The sequence below is a fragment of the Sinocyclocheilus anshuiensis genome, unplaced genomic scaffold, assembly GCF_001515605.1.
Source record: "Sinocyclocheilus anshuiensis isolate Anshui unplaced genomic scaffold, SAMN03320099.WGS_v1.1 scaffold627, whole genome shotgun sequence".
Taxonomy (NCBI): domain Eukaryota; kingdom Metazoa; phylum Chordata; class Actinopteri; order Cypriniformes; family Cyprinidae; genus Sinocyclocheilus; species Sinocyclocheilus anshuiensis.
Window position 1 is genome coordinate 2,468,341 of NW_015549703.1, and position 19,972 is coordinate 2,488,312.

A 19,972-nucleotide genomic window follows, 5' to 3' on the forward strand; every position below is an offset into this window, starting at 1 on the left:
CCTAGAGTACAGACAGTGATCCGCCACCTGGTACTGTTCAATACAGCAGCAGCACCTACTAGAAAACAACAGCACAGAGACTCTTTGACCTCCATTGTTTAAATGGCTTGATACTCTCTGCCAGCCCTTTTCTATGATCGGATAGTCGGTAGACTACAGCAACAAAGGGCAACATGAACTTGGGCTTTGTGAGCCAGTGGGCAGCACGACTCCTGGCCCTCTGGGTTGTTGTCTGCTATCGAGGTTCTGTCTCTTATCCTTTTCCAGTAAAGCCCCCACCAAACAAGCTCCATGGTCAGAGGAATTATGTAAGTGTGCAGCCAAGCGGTATCTCGCTAAGTGGAATATTGATAGGTCTGTTACTAGAGGACCCAGTGGTTTAATTGCTGAGGACAGTTATATAACAATGTCTGTGTTTGAATCTTTGCTCCTGAGTGAAACCCACACTATTCTGGAAAGAGAAGGCTGGGAGTTTTGCTCGAGGAATGAACTGATAGTTTGTCTGGTGCGGCACCGGCTAATTTAAACGGTAGTGGACATCAATGAAATTCTGATTTCATATTTTCCTCAGTGGGGACACATTCTAGGCCAAAAACAAGTTTGATGGGCTAATCAGTTAGCCCTGAAAAAATTATATTATTTAATTTGATCGTTTACAAATCGGTGTCTAGACTCTAGACTAACAATTGTAAGGGATTTTCCATTACATTTTGCCAAAAATGTAATTTTCAGTTTTTGTTCCTTGAACCATTTCTCATCCCTGTTTGTCACATTTCTGTGACTTATAAAGCATGGTTTGCTGTTTAGGTCTTTACTCTTACTTAAACATCTGTTAATTTGTCCTTAGGTGAGTGGCAGGGCAAACCGAAAGTTGTTTTTTCTTCCCCAAAGGGAATATGAATAACTCTGATATCCAATTCCTATAAGCAGCACAATTCTACTGTGTTCTAACTGTGTGGCTTAAACTAAGAAAAGCCTGTAAAAATATGGTGCAATGTACCATGCTAATATGAAGGAATTTTCCGTATTGATTTTTCATAGCTTTTTTACCCATATTTTGAATTATGCATTTAATTCTGTTGTGTTTTAGGGTTGAAGGAAATATCTGAAAATGAGCAGGAAAGGTACTGGTAATTTTCAGTGGCTTTGCTCACATGCTGCACATTTGAAATGAATTTGATATACTATAAATAGTTTTATGCAACAAGGAAACACTATAGTTGTGACACTCCTTTAACCCCAATGATTCACTCACTTGTTTAAAACAATTGCATAAAAGCTATATAAAACATCAGCTTACATTCTGAAATGTATCATAAAAATAGTTTGGCAGAAATGTATTACAGTGTGAAACTCCCAGAATGCCAGGGTTGCACAACAGACTCCATTGAGTAAATCATAGAGAAACTATTCCAAAAGATTGTCAGCGTAATCTAATGAAACTTTATTGGAGTGCCCTGAGATTGAACATACTGAAAATAAAACATAAATCATGAATTTTAGTGGAAAGTGGAAATCACATGTAGAGGGATAGTTCACCCATGAAGGAAAACTAATTTACTCACCCTTATGTCACTTTAAACTTGTATATAAATAGTTTTATGCAACAATGAAACACTATAGTTGTCAGTAAAATATTTTACTTTTTTTTATTTATTTCAAATATTTGTTTAATTTGCAATTTTTGGAGTGGAGTGAGGCAGATTTGACAGGCTTTTATACAACAGCTTTATATCCAGTATCATAATTCAGCAATTGTAGAATCTGTTTGAGCTCCAGGAGTGATGGATCAGGAGGTCAGACCTCTCAAGCAGTGACCCTTGATGGATTTAGGAGGCCATGGTGTATAAGCAGGAAGTGTGACTTTTTGCAACGTTCCAACCAGGGGCTTTCTTTTTTGGCTGAATTGGTTTTCATGCTGATGACCAACTACACACTCCATTTATTAAACTTCATGCCATTTCATTATGTAATTTTCCTGTCAACACTTCTATTCTAACTCCCAGTATAATTTAGAATGTTCAGAAAGCAGCAACATTTGACCTTAGGGCTGCTGCCACCACAAATACATTAACATTGTTGTTTTGTCCCCATCGACACAATATATATCTCACCAGCTTCTATGAGAATAATCAGCATACAGCATGCATAATCATTATGCTTAGTATATTTGTAAAAGAATAGTTATTTATACACTACCGATTAAAAGTTTGGGGTTAGAATGATTTTTTTTTTTTTTTTTAAGAAATTACTATTTTATTTAACAAGGATACATTTAATAGATCAGAAGTGACACTAAAAACATTTAGAATGTTACATGAATGTTCTAATTCAAATGAATGCTGCTCTTTTGAATTTTCTATTCATCAAAAAATCCTGAAATCTAATAAAACTGTATCATGGTTTCTACAAAAATATTAAGCAGGACAACTGTTTTCAACAATGACAATAAGAAATGTTTAAATGAAGATTACACATTAAAATATATTGAAATAGAAAGCAGACATTTTAAATTGTAATAATATTTTACAGTATAACTGTTTTTACTGTATTTTTGATCAAATAAATGCAGACTTGAGCATAAGAGACATTTTTTTTTATTGACCCTGAAGTTTTGATCTGTAGTGTAGTGATTTACAGTATATGAACGTGTATTTTAACTTTTTTCTAAACAATTTTTTTAACTATTTAAATATGAATTTGAGGACGATTTTTCTTGTTGACTGGGATAAATTTAACCACAGCTATTTTCCTCTATGATTGGCATTACTGGTTTCCAGAAAGCTGACATTCTAGGCAGCTCTGGATTTCATTTAATACTTGATGTTTACACACTAAAAGCCCCAGATTACCAGCACCTAATAAAGAACCTAGAGTGTGTTCATAATACTCCAGAGGTTGTAATGTGTTTGGATTCTTTTTAAAGAGCTGTCCTGCCATTGTGCCACACTGCAGCGACATTTTTGGTCCAGACTGCAGGGAGCTGATGAGTCACCTCTGTGTTAACGATTAAATGAGGTTTAAAGATCCGCTTGAGATGCTCGCAGCAGCCCAGACGCTATCCTTCAGAGAGCACTGCACTCTGTCTACTTTCAGAGTCAACTAACCTTAATCCACCCAGGGGAGGCCTTTTATTTGAGCTTTTATTTATAGCAACTCTAATAGATCCGTCAGCTATAGAGAAACCTTTGATCTATGACTAATGTAAGAGTTTCCGGATGCTATATTGTATAAGGGAGGGTTTAAATTTAGACTTTGTGGTGTTTGTGTGCTTTTAGTTATTTTTAAAGGGATAGTTCACCCAAAATGCTGTTATGCTGGTTTACATAATAAAATATAAAATAATAATTTTAATTGAAATAATAAACAAACTGGTGTATATATGATATACTTCATTCTACCTTCCAGGAAACAAAAAGTTATAGGAGAAACCATAGCAAAATTGGCTTACAAACTCTTTTCTTATTATCCATGCAGTCAAAGTGCTTGTTTTAGTTTGATTGACTTAGTTTTGTTAAGACGGCTTCTAAGAGACTCATGTACAGTACAGTACAGTCATATGATGCTTTTGTTTTGGTTGTTTTTGATCAGGGCTTTTGTAATAAGATAAAAATGATTCCTGTTTTTCATCTTTGTCAGCTTCAGAAATGGTCTTGTGATGCTCTTTGTTCACTTGATTTACTATGAAAAGGTGGCATCATTAATTCATTATGGCATATTGACATCGTAGAATAGGAAGTCGGCTAAATACAACAAGAGGATCTGTTGTCCTTTTGTGCATTGAATTGTATCATGTAACCGACAGGGGCCAGTTAAGAGACCCAAATCGATTCCAGTAATTCAAATAATCTAATTTGAATGATTACATCTGGCAAAAAAATCAATTCTAAAATTTGTAACGCTAGAAAGTGAGAGGGCTAAAATCCAATGAAATGCTCAAACAATTTGAGCAAACTTGTCTTAGGATCAATTGCATTTGTGAATAGCTTCAGATTTTATTTACTAGAATTAAAAAAATTAAGTAAATATTTAACTTGTCTGTAGTGCTGTCAAATGATTAATCACGATTAATCGCATCCAAAATAAAAGATTTTGTTTACATAATATATGTGTGTATACTGTGTATATTTATTATGTATATATAAATACAAACACATGCATGTATATATTTAAGAAAGATGTTATGTTTTTATAATAAATGTATTTTTATATAATCTAAAATATAAGATGTAAATATTTACATATACAATATCTCATATACATGTAATGTACATATACATGTAAATATTTTCATAATATATGCTGTATGTGTGTGTATTTATATATACATAATAAATAAACACAGTACACGTACATATATTATGTAAAAAACATTTATTTTGGATGCGATTAATTGCGATTAATCGTTTGACAGCACTACTTGTCTGTGTAACTTGTTTTGCACTACTTGTTCTAAGGACAATTGAAGACAACCTAAAATCTACATAAAATATTAATTTATTATTTAGTATATTTAATAAGTATGTATTTATAATATTATTTAATTTTTAGGGCAACAAATAATGTTTAAATCAGCTGGTTTAGGATGGTAGCACTCTGAATTTGAAATACTGAAAAATTGAAGCATTTAATTGAGGTTTGAAGGGTATTTTTGCAAATATGCAGATGGTCTGCAATGTTACAGTTCACACAAAGATTAATTGATTGAAAGCCATTAAGCAGTCAGGCTTTTTTCCAGGGATCCAAGCAGCATGGCAAACATCACATGAAATGAGTGTGTTGATCGAGAACAGCCTGCCTTCTGGGCCCCTTTTAAACATTTCTGCAAATCGTCTTTGATATTGAGTCTGAACTGAGATGTCACGCTCACCCGGATCCTGGGCTTCAGTCAAACCTGACTGTCTTTCTACCGTCACGTTAGCTTATGTGTCAGACCAGCCCTGAGCTGTTAGAAATAAAGCTAGAGCAATGTCAGCATTGGTAAAAGCTCTGCAGATGAATATTGAATAGGAAAAGTCATTACAGCCCACAAGGTTTTGTTTTGTATTTCATTCAAGGTGCACAAAGAAGAACCATATCTGTTACCAGCTCCCACAGGGGAATATCGTGCTTTATTCACTTTCTCGTCTCTGTAGGCCCAGAATTCTCTTAATGTGAATGTCATCTATTGCTAAAGAGAGCACACACTCCCATCCGATCCTGTCTGCTGTGCCATTGGCATGGTAATGGAGCTGTGATGCTGGGATCACATTAGTTAGCTCATATTGTATCTATGTAAAATCTGCTTCACAAATGTCCAATTGAAATGAATAGCAGTGGGCGAGGGTTTCAATCGTAAGCCAGGTAACCGTGACAACCGTGTGATATAGGTGAATGTGCACTACACTGATGTGTGGGGATGAGAGTCTGGGATGATTAACAAGAATGACCATATACACACTATATAGGTCTATCTGTCTATCTATCTGTCTATTTGTATCTATCTATCTATCTATCTATCTATCTATCTATCTGTCTGTCTGTCTGTCTGTCTGTCTGTCTGTCTGTCTGTCTGTCTGTCTATCTGTCTGTCTGTCTGTCTGTCTGTCTATATCAAATTATTTATTGGGTTTGATAATATTCTGTGATAAATGGCATTTGAAATATTTTTGGAATATAATGGCCAAGTTTGTTATTAAGACTACTTGTATTATTAGTATTGTATCCTAACTACAATTAATTTAGTATTTTATAATAATATTTTTAATGTTTATTGCATTATTTGACTAAATTAGATTTTGAGATTTATGCAAGAAATATTTAAATATTTAATTTTATTTTTACTTTTAAGATTTATCATCTTTTTAAGTAATAATTAGCCATATTAAGAAGGATTTAAAGGACATGGACAAGAGTAAAACAATAAGATCTGTACATAAAATACATTTGAAAAGTAACAAAAATAAATGATGGTGATAGCATGGTAAAAAAAATTACAAATGTTTCAAGACAAATCTGTTGAGACCTTCGTATAACAATAAGAAAAATTTTGAGATCTGTTATTAAAAATTGAAGTGCCCATAACTGATGAAACCTCCAACTGATATTTCTCTCTCTCTCTGCAGTATCCTCTTTGCCGACATCGAGGGCTTCACCAGTCTGGCTTCCCAGTGCACGGCCCAGGAGTTAGTGATGACCCTCAACGAGCTCTTCGCACGATTCGACAAACTGGCCGCCGTAAGTGTCCGCACCACAGCCCACGCCCTCAGCCGAACAGCTTTTTTTGTCGAAACACGATGGCAAACTGGGATGTAATCATGTTAATTCCGCTTGCATCCCACTCACACAGCTGACTGGGATAGACAAGCCCTCCCTCCTGTCAGATGAGTGTTTGCGATCACGCTTCTCACACTGAGCTTCCCGCTGTTTTCCAGCTCAACTATCTCCTCGTTATCTCCACCAGTGGTGGTGGTGACTCATCGCAGCCGAGTTGCCATGCATTCGTGCACGTACTCTGCTACTGCAGAGAGATGCCGCTCAAAGGGGAAACCATCTGTTGTCTGTTCAGATGTTTGCACACTTCACAAAACCTTCGAGCAAAAAGACAAAAAAGTATGCATGCACACTTGGCCCTGATGATCAACAATAGAGGTTGTTGTATGGGCTGCGGGTTAAATGAAGGCATGCGCTGGGGTGACATTCAGGTGGCTGTCATAAGACCCGGTCCTGCTGCCGTGGGTCCTGTGCCCAGCCTGAGGCTTCCTCTGCTCTCCACTGGTTTCTTCTCTCCTGTTTTGATGACTTACAAACTAAGATACCTATAGTACTCCAGCATAAAAAAAACATGCAAAAACACCATAAATGTGTCATATATACTATATTAGGCTATAGTGGAAGTCTTCTGAAGTCGTACGATAATTAAATAATGACACTCTGCATTTTTGGTTTGAACTATTCTTTTACAAACTAAGATGAACAATGCTTAAGGTAATTCGATTAAAAAAAAAAAGGTCCCACTTTATATTAGGTGGCCCTAACTACTATGTACTAACATTTAAATTAATCTTTTGATAAAATGCATTTTTGTGTAAATGCGTGGTTTTACATTGTACGTATATTTTTTTTAAATACCTGCATGTAATTACATCTGTAATTCATTTTTTATTACATATATAATAACACTGTTGACCTATCCCTTACACCTTAACCCACCTTTAGACCTACCCACAGCACCAAACCTGTCCCTAACCTTACCCATATCCTACCACAATAGCAGCAGAATTTTGCAATACAATATGAACCCAATAAGTACATTTTACTTATTTTTTGATGTAAGTGCATAGTAGTTATAGCCACCTAATATAAAGTGGGTCCAAAAATGACATTTATGTCATTATTTTTCACCCTTATGTCATTTAAAACCTGTAAGACTTTCTTTTTTCCTTTCAGATTTTGGAGAATGATTTGGTTGTCCTTTTCCATTCAGTTACAATAAATGCTGACTGGAGGTTTCAAGATTCAAAAAGGATGCAAAAGCACCATAAAAACGTCATATATGCTATTTTACACTATACTGTATATTGCAAGTCTTCTAAAGTCATATTTTATGATTAACAAATAATGACAGAACTGTGAACTATTCTACTGTATTATCTGTTATCTATTATATTGCCTTTTTCTAAATCCATTTCCAAGAGCTTTTTGTTTAGACTACTCATGTTTTCCAAGCAAAATATCAGGACAAATTGGGCTGGATTTTTGAATTCATGAAAGTGGGATGCCAAACCTACTACATAAAAAAATACACTTGTAGACAGATTAAAATCTGACATTTCTAAGCCATTTGGGAACAGTTAAGTTTTGAGTTAGTTTTTTCTTCATAAATCATATAAATCCCTATGAAACTCCACACCCTTAAAAGGAAAAACCATTTGCGGTATGTGAAGGGGTTTTAAATAGGATATAAAGGCTATATATGTAACACATCCCTGTATGGGATATCCAGTGTCACTCCCTAATGGCTATGAAATGACATGTGACACATTATTTCACTTTTGAGTGAAAGGTTTTATAAAAAAAATAATGCCATAATTTGATTATTGGGCTCATTGTTGATCCTATTGCAGGAGAATCACTGTCTGCGGATTAAGATCCTGGGCGACTGCTACTACTGCGTGTCCGGGTTGCCCGAGGCCCGTGCCGACCATGCGCACTGCTGCGTGGAGATGGGTGTAGACATGATCGAAGCAATCTCGTGAGTATTATAGTGTTGCTTCTGTTCATCAGACAGGAACAGCAAGGCTTTTGTGTCTCATTTTAAATGCCTCACTGAAAATGTACTTCAGCCAGGAGACACAAAACAGATGCTATGGTGAATCACAACCTGGCAGTTTGAAATGCTGATGTTAGTAATTAAAAATATTCTTATAACACTAAATGTAATATAGAATAAAGTACATATTATGTACAACTACATATACCATCGCCTGTATATAAACACACACACACATATGTATGTATGTGTTTATAAACGTGCCTGTGCATGTTTGTTGACCTGGTAAACCCTACGTTATGGGGACAAAATGTCCCCACAAAATGGCAATATCCGAAATCCTTGTCCTTGTGGGGACAGTTTTTGGTCCCCACGAGGAAACAATCTTATAAATCATACAGAATTTATTTTTTTGAAAATCCAAAAATGCACAGAGTTTCCTGTGAGGGGTAGGTTTAGGTGTAGGGTTGGTGTAGTAGGGCAATAGAAAATACAGTTTGTACAGTATAAAAACAATTACAGTATAAAAAACATGGAAACCTAATATATATGTGTGTGTGTGTGTGTGTGTGTGTGTGTGTGTGGGCATGGGCGACATTTGACTCTTGAGTCAGGCGGGGCAAGAAATATATATGTATAAAGCAAAATAATTTTTTTCGGATAACAAATTGTGTGTTCAGTTCAGTGTTGTAAGAATAATTTTAATTAAGCATATTTTTTTACTATTTAATTCAAATATTTTGAATTAAACTTTAATTTTTTGAAACAGTAAGACTAAATCTTGTTAACAATTTTAGCTTTTTTTACTATTTGTTCTTAATTGTATCATTTTATATTTGTATATCCCTATGCATTTTTTTCTTTCATGTGGTGTTTATTTATAGAAAATTGTCTTACATTGTATTTTGACCGCTGTTGCCTCAATAAAGAATGAACCTCTTAGAAAAATAATAAAACAGCTCATATTATATTTAGTTTGAACTCCTTTGAAATGTCCATAAGCACATATTTTGACTGACCAACTCTTGAAAAAAGAAAAAGAAAAAAAAGTTTCAGGCCCTGTTTTGTACCCTGTTCGTGGAACATGCTGTACAGCAGCACTGGACTGAATGAAAGTTCACAGAAGGGTTGAGTTGAGACAGAACACTTAATCTTATTTACCTGCTTTTGTTAATCATGGCTAAATTGTTATAATTATGTTCTTACTAGAAACTTTGAATTGCTCTCTATGAGTTTGTCCTGCTGTTCTAATTGGTCAGGTCAGTCATCCCTTAATTGAGTTTGTTTCCAGGTTATTTGTCTCGCATGCGTGTGGACATGTCCACAGGCCTGACTTCTCTAATGTTCAGTGTCTCTGAGCAGTTGTTTGTTAAGGTAGGAATGGTGATGACTGGGTTTCTGCTCCAATGAGCACGTGTCTGTGTTTCTCTGAGCTGCAGCCAACCGGCCCAGCGCCCCATCACAGGAAGAGACCATTTTTCCGCAGACTTGCCTGTCGTCCTCAATGTTCAAAAGAGTTTGATGGCTTGTTTGCTATGTGACGTGGGGATCAGAATGTGCTGTGTTAACTTGTTGATGTGCCCGGTGGAAAGGTGCATTTCAGGGTGTGCTAATCCACCTTGAGACTTTTTCATATAGGGAAAAGTGGGATGAGATGTGGCAGTGGGTAAGGTTATGAATTATATCATATATTAAAATGCCAGGGTCGAAAATGTAGGAAATACTGTTATAATTGTCACACTATTATTATTTCTATGGAGACATTCTTCTAATTTCAGTCGATACTAGACACCATGAATTGTAATAAGGTTTAGCAGTTTTAAACTTGTTTACAGTTCTGAATAGTAAAACTGGAAGTTTAATATAAACTTTAGAGTATATTGTTAGTATTTTAGTATATTGTTAATGTTATATCAAAATATATGATTAACTGAATTAACAACAGGTATATCTGTTTTTTTTTTTTGTCTCTGTGCTCCAGGTTGGTGAGGGAAGTCACCGGCGTCAACGTTAACATGCGTGTGGGTATACACAGCGGGCGAGTCCACTGTGGGGTGCTGGGATTAAGGAAGTGGCAGTTTGATGTCTGGTCCAATGATGTCACCTTGGCCAATCACATGGAAGCTGGGGGCAAAGCAGGGTGGGTTCATGAACTTTTACCCATGTTTTCTCACCTGAACTCCCTGTGTCTCTTCACTTTTAAAATCTGAAAATGTGTTTTTTTTTTCATTAAGACAAGACAAGTTCAGACAAGTCTTTTAAGTCTCTCTCCAGTTATTTTCTTCACAATGTTCAGAATAGCATACTAGTATACTGCTTTCTGTAGTATGTACACTGTGCAAAGTGTTCCTGACTGATTTACTACAACTATTATCAAAATGTCTAAATATGGTTAATCATATAGTAAATTGTAATAATTTTGCAATTTTCTAAAAATAAACATCAACATGAAATAGAGAAAATAATACATATATATTATTATATAGTTATATAATTTGTAATTTATTATATTATAATATGTATTATATTATTTTAAAATAATATAAGCATTAACTATATTATACTTATTTTACTTTAGCAAACTGCCAAGACAACATTTCTCATTTTTGATTAATTTTAGTTATAGACATAACAAATAAAATGACAAATACACAACAAAGTTACCTAGTGAAAGTAAATTAAATATGAAATATTAATAGTATGAAAATTACTAATGAAAATAGAAAAAAAAAATCAAATTCAAAATATTAACAAAATCTATATTAGTATATCAATAACAATAAATGAACACTGACTTGATCTTTCATTTCGTAACACTGGAAATAGAAGTAATCATCCCAACGTTTACTTTTTATTCGTTTTTTTAGTAAATGAAGGCCACTTGCTGACAATAACTCAAACATTTATTGCTTCATTATGTGTTCTGTTTCACTCACTATAAAAATTTTTTTAACCAGCACATACTCAATATTGAATACACGAGTGTTTCACTCCAAATATGGTGTTGCCATTCCAGGGCAACTTCCTGTCTACATTTATGCCTCATGAAAGTTGTTTTTATCATCTCAGGCGTATTCATATCACCAAGGCCACCCTGAACTATCTGAATGGTGATTATGATGTAGAACCTGGATTTGGTGGAGAAAGAAACGTCTATCTCAAGAAGCACAACATTGAAACCTACCTCATAGTGGGCTGCAGTCAGAAGCGGGTGAGACCATTTTTTCTCCTCATCAACGAATGGTATCAGTTCAATTTTATAAATTCAGGTGAGATAAAACATTTTAGAGTCTCCTTTCTCTTGTGTATTATGAATTACTTATTAAACTTTGTAACCTGAGACAGCTGAGGTCGACAAGCTATGATTCTCCATTAATGTTGTTTTAATTGTTAATTGTTGTATTATTGTTGGCTGTCCTTATGTTAGTTTTATGTTACCTGCCTAGGGACTGCAGATGAAAAGTAGTTATTGTTACTAATTCTGGCATATCTACATGGTGTATATTTATACAACAATGTTCATGAATATGCATGGTCCCTATTAAATAAACAATAAATAAATAAAATAAATAATATTCACATCTTTTCAAGCAGAAACACCTAGCGCTCAGGAATAGCATGACTCGCATGATGCTGGGCAGCAGAGGAATGCCAATAAGCTATGTGGATAAATTCAGGGAAATGTGATGTCAGAAGACAAGCTAGTTAATGACTATGACATTAAAAAGCATGGACCGTAATACTGCTCCTGTTTCGTATTTCCCTTCACAGACAGAAGAAAAGGCAATGATTGCTAAGATGAACCGTACCAACTCAGTCACGCATAATAGCACTCACTGGACAGACCGGCCCTTCTACAATCACCTGGGTGGCAATCAGGTTTCCAAGGAGATGAAGAGGATGGTGAGGAAGCTGCACTTTTGATTAGCCACCCTTGTAGGATGAGAACATTATCTGAGTGCTGAAAACCAGTTGGTTTGCATTTAGTCTAATTGCCATGTCTAAAACCCATTACCACCTCTGTTGGAGGATAAGGCCTTTGACAGGGAGGCTTTTTGTACCATGTGTTAACTAAGCCAAAACAATCCCAAGGACATTGCTTTAGGGCCACATGTAAAGGGCCTCATGCCCTTTGTGTAGTCCCTGTTCTTTCATTCAGTTCTCAGCTCTTCCCCAGCTCTGGAACCCAAAGGGAAAGGCCCTCTAATTAAATAAAGCTGGATTGCCTCACATACTGCCCTGAGGGATTTAATCAGGCAAAGTGGAACCAGCAATTATTCCTGTGAGCTCCATGGGAATACCCTTTATCTTTTTTTTTTTTTTGTCTGAATCACCTGTTCCTTCTCATCTTGGTTAACATAGTAAGAAGGAACACAGAAATCCAGCATAACTTGTCCTCGCTGATATGCTTCAGACTCAGTTCTCAAATAAAACATGACAGGAATATTGATGTTTCCATTATAACAAGACATGTCTACCGTTTAAATTTACAGTAATATGTAATTTTTTTTCTATGTTAGGAAACTTTTTCCAATCCCAGTTTAATATACAACTGGAATTAAGTTGTTAAAGCTATCCATTCCCATTCCCATTCCCATTCGTTACATTTAAAATTAAAGTGAGAAACAGAAAAAAAAGGAAAAAAAAATCTGAATTCAAAGTATTACCAAAAACTATATTTCTATGTTAGAAAACACTGAACTAGAGTAATCAACTTTGCCATCACTAGAATAAATTGCATTTTAAAACATTAAAATAAACTATTTTAAATTGTAATACTATTTTAACATTACTGGAGAAAAAAAATGCAGTCTTAAAATGAGCATAAGAGACTTATTTACAGACCTCAAACTTTTTGAATGACAAGACAGAGAGAGAGAGAGCAGTATGTTTTGTACGTTTTGAAAGCTTTTTTCTTTGAAATTAATGGTGTAGTTGCATAATTCACCAGCAGGTGGTTGGTAAATATTGCATTTTGCGGTTGGAATATGTGTTTGTCCAACCAACAGCAGATAGTGGGAACCTGTTTGTAATTATTTGTGCAGTTCCGTTTGATAGTGGCACAGATAAATCCCGCTCGATATATCCTGCTGGAGCTCAGGCTGGCTTGTAATTGCCAGATATCTGTCCACGCCTACACAAACACCGAGCATTGAGGAAGGCAGATAAACATGCAGTGTTTCATAATAACAACAGCACCTGTTTTTGTCTGTTGTATTGTCTAGAGGCTTGCGTTGGCCCAGAAGGTGTTGCTCAGTCGAAGGAGAGAAACAAATGGAGTAACACATCAACATACTGACTGGGTCGTAGTCTCTGTCGAGTGAATACATGCAGGCCTGTGTGTGAGAGCACATCTGAGTCTCCCGAGACTATACATTTAGTGACTATTATTATGCATCTAGCAACTTGTCTCATGGATGCTTTCTACTCCCATAATTTAATGTTTAGTGGTTAGAAATTACCATTAAAATGGTCATTTGATATTTAATGGGAACATTCAGTCTATTCCTCGACCCATATATCTGCTATTTTTGATATATATATTATGTAGTCATTTAGCTGTTGCTTTTATCCAAAGCACTTATTGTAGAGAATGGGGTTCTCATATTACCAGTTTTGAGTCAGTACCAATGCAAGTAATTCTAAAAAGTAATAAAAAACTACATTTCTATACCAATACTACAAAAACTAAAATGTTTGTGGTATGTTTTGGACTCACTGGAATTTGCGATTTTGTGGTCTTTACACCTAAAAAGGGCTTTTACTTAAACGTTTGAAGTCAGTTTTGGAGATCGATATAAACTGTGCTCAGTATTAATATTAATGTTAATATTTATAATATATATTTACAATAATACAAGTTATTTTACCCAACATTTGTATGTGCTATGAATGAAACTTGTGCTGCCTGTGTAAACCGATCAGATGTCTTTTTTTGTAGGCAGTATATATTTTTTGTGTAAAATCAAAACCCTTTGAGGAAAAGACAAAACACTAACCGCTAAAGCACATATGAAGCATGAGCCTATTTGGTTTCCTCTCCATGTTTCCCATGTCCTCCAACCATGATAAATCAATGCCTCATCAACATTTACTTCTGTTCTCAGTGGGGTCTGAATTTAAATTCCTCCAAAAAAGCTTGTGGTCATAAATCAAGCCACCTGAATCAGCTCTCAGCTTGTTTATACTCAATGTCAGTCATCATGTATTCAGTTCCCTTTCAGTCGGTCACTACGAGTCACGTCGTGACCGACGAATTGGGATATCGCTTCGATAGACCAATCTACTTCGAGTGTAAACTAAACGAGCCAATGCACATTGGCATGCAATTATTGCATCCAGCTGCCGCTGATCACAGCGTGAGTATAATAAGGCAGCAGGTGCAATGCATACCAGCTTTTCGCTTCGGAGCCGAGCGACAACATCGTTCTGCTCTATGTTTATTTCGAGAACTACGAGTTCAGCACGCTCTCGGAAGCTTTCTGTGTTGGCGGGATGGCGCTTCAGCGCTGGTCGTTCCAGTGTCGAGTGGGTTGCGCACTTCAGGCATCTCCCCTGTGCACCTCAGCACTAAAAGAGCATTTCCTAAAAAGAGCAAATTTCTCTAAAAGAGCTACACGGGTGCGTCTTTATAACTGGCACCGGGTGATGGTCACGATCGCTGCCTCACGTGTCTGGGCATTAAGCACGCTGAGGTGGCCTTCGTGGATGAGTCATCTCCTTCAGGGAACGAGGGTTACCATACGTAACCGAGACGTTATATATCAGTACAGTAATAATAAATTCTCAGTCTCACAGCAGTTCTCTGTTTTCAATGTTGCAAAGTCTTTCCACGAATGATTGTCTTTATTCTTGTATATTTCTTGTATTCTCCAACCCCTCCTTTCTCTCTGTGCTTATCTTTTGTTACTGCATTTGTCACTGTTCTGTTATTTGCAGTTTGACAGTATATGAAATTAATAGAGATTTATGCTTGTTTTGGAATAGAGTGTTGGGTAAATCATTGTGGGGTTTTTTATTACTCCAACAAGAAAAGAAGTTTGTGGTGTGAACGTTTTCCAGGGAATATAGCTTTTGAATTTTCTATCTCTGTAATCGAGAAGTTTTATTACTTTAGTTGAGGTCCTCCAGAAGGGGTCACTGCTGTGCTGATTGTACAAATGCAGACGTTCTCATCGGTTCTGCATTGATGTATAATGCATTTTCTCTTCCAATTTTGTTGCAGGGATTTGAGGATCCCAAAGACAAGTGAGTATATGGAACACATCTTCATGCCTCCACCCTGCATGCCAATTCTTTTATTAATAGTCGATTACAGAATTTATCTCATATACACTACCATTCAAATGTATGGGGTCAGCAAGATTTTGAAAAGAAGTTTCTAATGCTTACCATTTATTTGCTAAAAAAATACAGTAAAAACAGTAATATTGTGATTTTGTGATTGTCATTACTGTAGTCTTCAATGTCATATATTAGAAATCATATTAATATGCTTATTTGCTGCTCAAAAAAAAAAATCTTATTATTATTATTATTATCGGTGCTAAAAACAATTGTGGTGTTTAATATTTTTGTGGAAACCATGACCATTTTCTGGATTCTTTGACGAATAGCTCAAATGCACTTGAACATGCACTTGAACATTTTGTAATAAATGCCTTTACCCTCATTTTTGATTAATTGAATGCATACTAATTTCTTTCAAAATTAAAGTATTACTGACCTCAAACTTTTGAAAGGTGCATATATAGCTTTGCATTATGTAACATTAAAATACTTGAAACTAATATTCTGAAACATATAGTGCAGACTTTTAAATGTCATTGAATGAGGTTCATTCAAAGCAGTTTTTTGGTTATAAAATAACAAATACAGACTCTGAATGCATCGGCTGAATTATATATCAATTAAGCAAGTATTTCAGCAACAACATTCTGCTGGTTTTGTTCAGTGTCATATAAGTAGGGCTGCTGAATATGGGGGGGGCGGACTGCAAAATGGATAAAATAGCTATAAAAAGGAGTTAAGTCTACTACAGTTGTTTGTAATTAAAACATATTTAAAGGTGTCATATGATGCGATTTAAATTTTTCCTTTCTCTTTGGAGTGTTACAAGCTCTTGGTGCATAAAGAAGATCTGTAAAGTTGCAAAGACTAAAGTCTCAAATCCAAAGAGATATTCTTTCAGGCTCCGGCCGGACAGGGCATCACAGTATGGTAAGGGCCGTAACATTTCTGTCACACGCTTGAGGTATTCGGCCAATCACAACGCACTGGATAGCTGGCCAATCAGAGCACACCAAGCTTTTCAGACCGATGAGCTTTGTAAAAATCGATGCGTTTCAGAAAGGCGGGGCATAGAGGAGAAACAATAATGTACAGTATGTGGAAAATAATGTTTTTTTTGAACCTTAAACCGCATAAACACATTTCATTACACCAAATACACAAAATAATGTTCTTTTTAGCAGCATCATATGACCCCTTTAATCATTCTAACTCTAAGTCACTAAAATATATTCGAATGTGCCAACTACCAACTAATTGAACTGCCAACTACCAATGAACTAATCAACACATGCATGTAGTGTGAGCATATCCATCACTTTTCCAGAGGTGTTGAAAAGTATCAGAACCTAGAATCCTGGGTCTCTTGATATTTATGCATGTATCACTGTGCTTGTATTAACTAGTCAGCATTTATCTAAATGTGTGAATACAGATATGCAAGCCAGTTTGCTTCTTTAGGCAATTCATCATCAAACCTTATACTGAGAGACTGCAAACCTATTATATGTCCATTTTGACACTTCTCTGTCAAATGAACACTTTCAGTATTTGAATTCAAATGCAGAACCTAGTTTTGCTGATGTGATTTGGTTACTGAATTGCATGAACATGATTGCAAGGCCTTGAGCTCTTTAGCAGATGATTTGTGCTTTTTAAGGTAAATAACACAGTTTTACTGACAATCATCCAAGGCTAACCATGATGATTCTGAGCTGCCCTTAACTCTGTCATGTTTTTTGGGGTGTGGTGCTGCTGCTTTTTGGTGGTCTAGCTTTACAGTATTAAATTGTAGTAGTAAGTTGAAGGATAACTAAGAAGGGAGAAAAAAAGTAGAAAAACCGTGTCTCTTGCTATCTAGACATTTCATTTTCAGAAACACACAAGAAAACCTGAACCCTGAGGATGAGGTGGACGAGTTTCTGGGCCGTGCCATTGACGCTCGAAGCATCGACCGATTACGGTCCGAACATGTCAAGAAATTTCTGCTGACGTTCCGAGAACCTGACCTGGAGAAGAAGGTATGACTTTCATGACTAGCTTAAATTAAAAGATAAACTTGATCTAGCTAATGCTAATCCACACAATGTGTTTTTTTTCTTCTGTGAACCACAACAAAGGAGAAATTTAGCAAAATGTTCACACTGTTCTTTTCCATACATTGAAAAAAAATGTTTTTGTTTATTGAAATAAATATGAAATAAAATAAAATAGCAACTTACTGAAATAAAATAAGTTGACGTACTAAAATTGCTAGAACTAAAACTTAAATAAAAATAAAGCTAGATAGAAATAAAAAAGTCAACAAAAATGACAAGCATGTAACAAAATGAATAAAATATTAAAATGAAAACTGAAAAAATAAAAGCTAAATATTAATAAATACTAAAAGCGTATATAATAAATGCTAAAATAACAGCTGTCAGGCTCCAAAAATAGCACAAAAAACACTATAAAATTAGTCCATGCACTATATGACAGCTTTTTGTGAAGAATAGGCCAAAATGAACATTTTCCACATTGTTGTCCACTAAAAATCAGGTGATCATGTGAGTATTTTTATGCCAGTCAAGCTTTATTATTACTAAAAAAAAAAAAAGTATGGTTGCCAGTTCTTCTGATTTAAATGCGTCATCAAGCTGACGTTTTCTAGCCTTGTAGGGATTTTGTTGTAAATTGCATGACTTGTGAGCAGGAACTAACAATTTAACAGATCATTAGTTAATGTAACTGGTAAATTGTTCCTTCAGTTGCATAGCAAAAAATAGGGCAGAGAGCCAATCAGAAGTCCATTATAGTACTGTTATACAGAAAAAATACTCTGCATAGCTCAAAGATGTGGCACGCTGCTAAGATGAATAGAGGCAATGCAATTCAAGGTCCAGGTTCGGAATGAGTCAGAGACTGACGTCTTTATGCTGCACTGTGATTAAAGTCATTTTATGGTGTTACCTTCAAAGCATTTGTCACCACTGACCTCCCCCACCTCAGAGAGATGCCAGACTTTCCCAGAAAAGATGGAGTTTTTGTCACACGTAGGAGACTAGGTTTTTTTTTTGTAAAGATAGTGATGAAAGGGTAATGGAAAGAAAGTTTCTCAGCCTCATCCTCCATCTGCAGTCACATCCACTTTTAGCCTGTTGTGCACCGGTCCTCATACGTCTGGCACTGATCACACGGCTCTTTCAGAGACTTGCTTCCAGTTTGTAGTGGAGATAATTATTGCTTTTGTTTACTTCCATTGTCTGTGTCCAGAACGTCTATTTTAGGCTCATGAATGAATCAGTTATCTTCCATAGTCTTTGTTGAAGTGTTATCTTCCATAGTCTTTGATGAAATATACTTGATATTATTTTTTAGATATTTACTCTGCTGTTCAAAAGTTTGGGGTCAGAAAGATTTTTGTTTTTGAAATAAATTGTTTTATTTAGAAATGACGCATTACAGTACATTGATCAAAGCTGACAAAGACATTTATGATGTTACCAAAGATATCTATTTCAAATCATTTTTGGCTGAACTATGCCTTTAATGGGCTTAAAATGGCTTTTTGTGTGTGCAATATCTGTAAAATATTTTTAAAAATCATCCAATTATCCCAAAGAACTGGCAAAGTTAAAGAAAAACATTTGACTGGGAACCCTGGTTTTTCAGTACAAACTGAAGTAAACAATGAACATTAGCACATCTACTTCCCTCATGCTTTCACATGCTATTTGAACTGTATTTGTAACCCCACTCTTTTCTCTCCTCTTTCCTCACCTTCTCTCAGTACTCCAAACAGGTAGACGACAGGTTCGGAGCATACGTAGCCTGCGCCTCCCTCGTCTTTTTATTCATCTGCTTCATTCAAATCGTCATTGTGCCACAGTAAGTACACTTCAGTTAAATGCCTGATCCTAGCAAATGTTTTCTGGTCCATTCAAACAGGCCAAAGGCTTAGAGAAGGTTTTGTTTGGTTTTGAATGGGAATGCCACATAGCCTTCATACACAGAAGCTTTCATTCATTTCGACTTTGTAAAGGTGAAGATAGTTAGTACCTGAGCAGCCAAAACAGCCAAAGCAGGTCTTTCCTCGCCCTTAGACCCTGTTAATTATGACATATAATAATTGTTTAAAATGACAAACAGTTTTCTATTCACCTGGTTTCCTCTCTACACCTGTTTGTTTCTCTGCAGCTCTGGGTTGATGGTTGGCTTCTATATGTTGTGCCTCGTCCTCCTGATGGCCGTCATGTTCATCTCAGCCATTTACTCCTGTTTTGGGGTGTGTGAAATGCTGGTATTGTACAAAATTTAGCCTATATAATATTAGTGCAATATTATGAAATTCTGAATAATAGTAATTATTTTTATAGAATAAAGAGGACAAACCTTGAGCAACATGGCATCTACAACAATGCAGGAAAACACAACCCCCCCCCCCACCCC

General features: G+C 35.7%; 1 protein-coding gene across 2 annotated transcripts in view; it reads left to right on the forward strand.

Annotated features, from left to right (window-relative positions):
- LOC107660638 (adenylate cyclase type 5-like) overlaps nt 1-19,972 on the forward strand; it is a 104,990-nt gene that overhangs the window by 75,005 nt on the left and 10,013 nt on the right. The window contains exons 4-12 of one of the 2 annotated variants that reach the window (XM_016450017.1): nt 6,105-6,216; nt 8,106-8,233; nt 10,233-10,391; nt 11,321-11,462; nt 12,023-12,154; nt 15,477-15,499; nt 17,403-17,562; nt 19,314-19,411; nt 19,721-19,808. In XM_016450017.1, coding sequence (XP_016305503.1) covers nt 6,105-6,216; nt 8,106-8,233; nt 10,233-10,391; nt 11,321-11,462; nt 12,023-12,154; nt 15,477-15,499; nt 17,403-17,562; nt 19,314-19,411; nt 19,721-19,808 — 1,042 coding nt within the window. The remainder of the gene's footprint in view (nt 1-6,104; nt 6,217-8,105; nt 8,234-10,232; nt 10,392-11,320; nt 11,463-12,022; nt 12,155-15,476; nt 15,500-17,402; nt 17,563-19,313; nt 19,412-19,720; nt 19,809-19,972) is intronic. The other variant, XM_016450018.1, reaches the window with a different exon arrangement.